At 47.5% G+C, this 2,920-nt stretch overlaps 1 protein-coding gene across 1 annotated transcript in view; it reads right to left on the bottom strand.

The window, feature by feature from the left end:
* Positions 1-1,104: 1,104 nt before the first annotated feature.
* Positions 1,105-2,920, bottom strand: part of cul9 (cullin 9) — a 19,624-nt gene continuing 17,808 nt past the window's right edge. The window contains exons 41-42 of the mRNA XM_015400285.1: positions 2,391-2,482; positions 1,105-2,272 (exon numbers count right to left, since the gene is read on the bottom strand). Of these exons, the coding sequence (XP_015255771.1) occupies positions 2,056-2,272; positions 2,391-2,482 (309 nt within the window). The 3' untranslated portion in view covers positions 1,105-2,055. The remainder of the gene's footprint in view (positions 2,273-2,390; positions 2,483-2,920) is intronic.

Here is a 2,920-nt window from a genome sequence, read left to right as displayed (position 1 = left end):
TGTTGTTAAAAGTCAAAAAAGTCTTCTTATTTGCAGCATCTCTATAAATCTGAATGTAACAATTAATAAAAGCTTTTATCATGTGTGGATTCAGAACCAACCCGCTCTTGATCTTCTAATTCAGAGGCTTTTATGATTTATTTTGGTTTAACTGGTTTGAAGCCAGTTTTAACTGCATCCATCCAGTTTTAACTGCTCCTGTCCAGATGATATGGAAAAAGTTATACTGAGATGTTTGCAGCTGTGGAAATAATCCAGAAGAATCCCAGATCTAAACTAGTTTAATCCAGCAGAACGGGCTCCTCTGGTCATGCTGGTTTATTAAAGTAGATTAAGATCATAGCTGCTGGAAAAATGATCAATGTTAGCTGCCTTTGGTATAAAACGGACCGAACCAGAACCGCAGTTCTGCTACTGGGTCCGTCAGTCTGTAGGAACCAGGAGGAATTTAAACCAGTTTTATTAATTTATAGAACCAAGAGGTTAATGAGATGCTTCAGCAGAACAAACAGAACCAGGACTGAGTGGATCAGCTGCTCAGAACCAGAACCTGTGCCCCAGTAACCAGAACCAGGTCCTCATCTCAGGAGCTGCTGCAGTTCTACAGGAAGAACCAGGACATGTTGCTGTGAGGAATGTCCAGCTTCTTTCCACCAGGGGGCACTGTTCACCTACAGAGCAGAACACAGAGAACCCAGGGACCTGGACCTCTGAGGGACCTGGTTCTGACATGGCTCGTCAAACCGGACCTCTGTCCTATAGGGGAGATAACACTGCTCAGACCCAGTCCACGGTGGAGGCGTCGAGTCCTGACCCGGTCCAGGGTGGAGGCGTCGAATCCTGACCCGGTCCAGGGTGGAGGCGCTGAGCCTGGTTCCTCTGGACCACCCTTCCTACAGTGTTTGTAAAACTTTGATTCTGGCAGCCCGCCGCTCCCTGGGCGCCGCCGAAGGTTAAATGTAGAGTCGATTCTGTACTGGTGACAGTGGAATGAGAATAAAGTTCTATTCTAAGTAAAAGTGCTGGTTCTGGTCCAACTGGGCCTGGAACACGGTGAACCATCTCTGAACATGTGAACCTCCTGAGAGGTTCTGAAGAACCGGGGAACCAGTCGGCTGCAGCGTCGCAGAAAAAGCTTTTATTTCGTTTGCTGACTGAAGAAAACAGAAAAACGTTATAGAATCTCAACAATATGAATATATGATCTCTCAAAATTACAGCAAAATAAGGAGCTGGAACGCCGACTCCAGAACGGCGAGCCAAAAACTGGTCTGACAGAACCGAGCAGGTTCCTGTGCATAGAAACATCCAGCTCTTCCAACACGTACAAAACTCTGAATCTAGATGGGAGGAGTTAGAGAAGGTGCCAGCGTCCGTCAGAACCGGACCGGGGAAGAACCTGGAACCAGGCAAGTCCAGTCCAACAGAACAAGTGAGAACCGAACGATGCAGAACAGAGTCAGACCAGAGGAAACTGGATCCGGTCTGGTTCACATCAGTTCAGAACAGATTTCTATGGGCATCGCACTTCTTTAATGGGTCCAAGTATTTTCAGACTGGAGTTAAACTGGTTTCAATCATCTATACTGGTTTTAAACCAGATTTGTCCATTTAGAAAGTGGTTTCAGGGTGTAAACTAGTTTCAGGTCTGTTTAGACTGCTTCCAAATGCCTATAGATCTGTTTTCACTGGATCATACAAGAGGAAACAGGTTTTAGATTTAATCCTGTTTAGACTGGCTGCATTCTACTGTTTCAGATGTTAAACTGGTTTAACTGGTTCAGATTGCGGTTGATTCAAATCCCTTTTGAAGGCTGCAAACAGACAAAAACTGTTGGAAACAAAGTTTCAGGAACAGGAAGTGAAGTCAGAGCTGGTTCTGTCCCAAACTTTGGCCTAAAGAGAACAGAATCAGAAAGTGAAAGCAGGTGCAGCGAAGGGGTTTGGTGTGGGGTGGTGGAGGACAGCAGGTGGACTGTCCGCCATCTGGCGTCCTCAGAGGACATCACATGGCTATGAAGGGGGCGGGGCTTCATCTTTCTGTCCTGACCCGGTTCAGACAAACGGGCTGAAGTCCCGTTCCAAGTTCTCGGACTCGTCGTCATCAGAAAAGAAGTCATCCTCGTCGATGTCGTCTTCATCGTAGTCCTCGTGCCACTCTGGGACATACTCTTCATCATACTCATCATCCTCCGCCTCCTCGCCACCTTCCTCACAGCTGAAGGTGTTATGGTCTGAGTCTCCAGAGTCCGACCCGCGGTTGGACTTGGACCTGAGGGAAACCAGAGATTACAAACCCAGATGATTGACCCGCACCGGTCCCATCTGAATGGAGCTGGTATCAGCTGGAACCGCAGGGGAGAAGGTGAGCACACATGTTCAGCACTTACACTTTGTTGGCGTCCGTGTTGTTGGACAGGCTGGAGGCCTGGGTGGACTCGGGTTCCTGGCTGCCTTTGGACTGGTACCCGACCCTGAAGTCCTGGACCAGAAAGATCATTTGGAACAAGCTGGTTTTAACTGGTTTTAGGCTGACCTCAAAGATGTTTGTAAATCTAACTGGTTTCTAGTTGAACATGGATCTCATGGATCCAAGATGGCGTCCTGAGAGCAGACATGGGCAATGTGGAGTCAACAAGTCTTCTCCATGTCAAGTATTTAATCTACCCAGCCAATTAACCAGGTGAGTCCAATCTGCACAGGTTAATTCACGGTGAAGATTGGACTCACCTGCTTCAGTGGCTGGGTAGAACAAATACATGACATGGAGATGACTTGTTGACTCCACATTGCCCATGTCTGCCTGAGAGGCAGCCAGATTTTCTCCAAAGAGCTGGACCTTTGATCCTGTTACCCGGTTACCTGTAGCCCAGCAACCAGACTAAACCATCAATGACAGATGTTCTCACATCTGTGGGTT

Source organism: Cyprinodon variegatus, unplaced genomic scaffold (assembly GCF_000732505.1).
Source record: "Cyprinodon variegatus isolate N-32 unplaced genomic scaffold, C_variegatus-1.0 Scaffold1090, whole genome shotgun sequence".
Taxonomy (NCBI): Eukaryota; Metazoa; Chordata; class Actinopteri; order Cyprinodontiformes; family Cyprinodontidae; genus Cyprinodon; species Cyprinodon variegatus.
The sequence above is the reverse complement of the archived record's forward strand: the minus strand, read 5'-3'. Positions and strand labels throughout refer to the sequence as shown.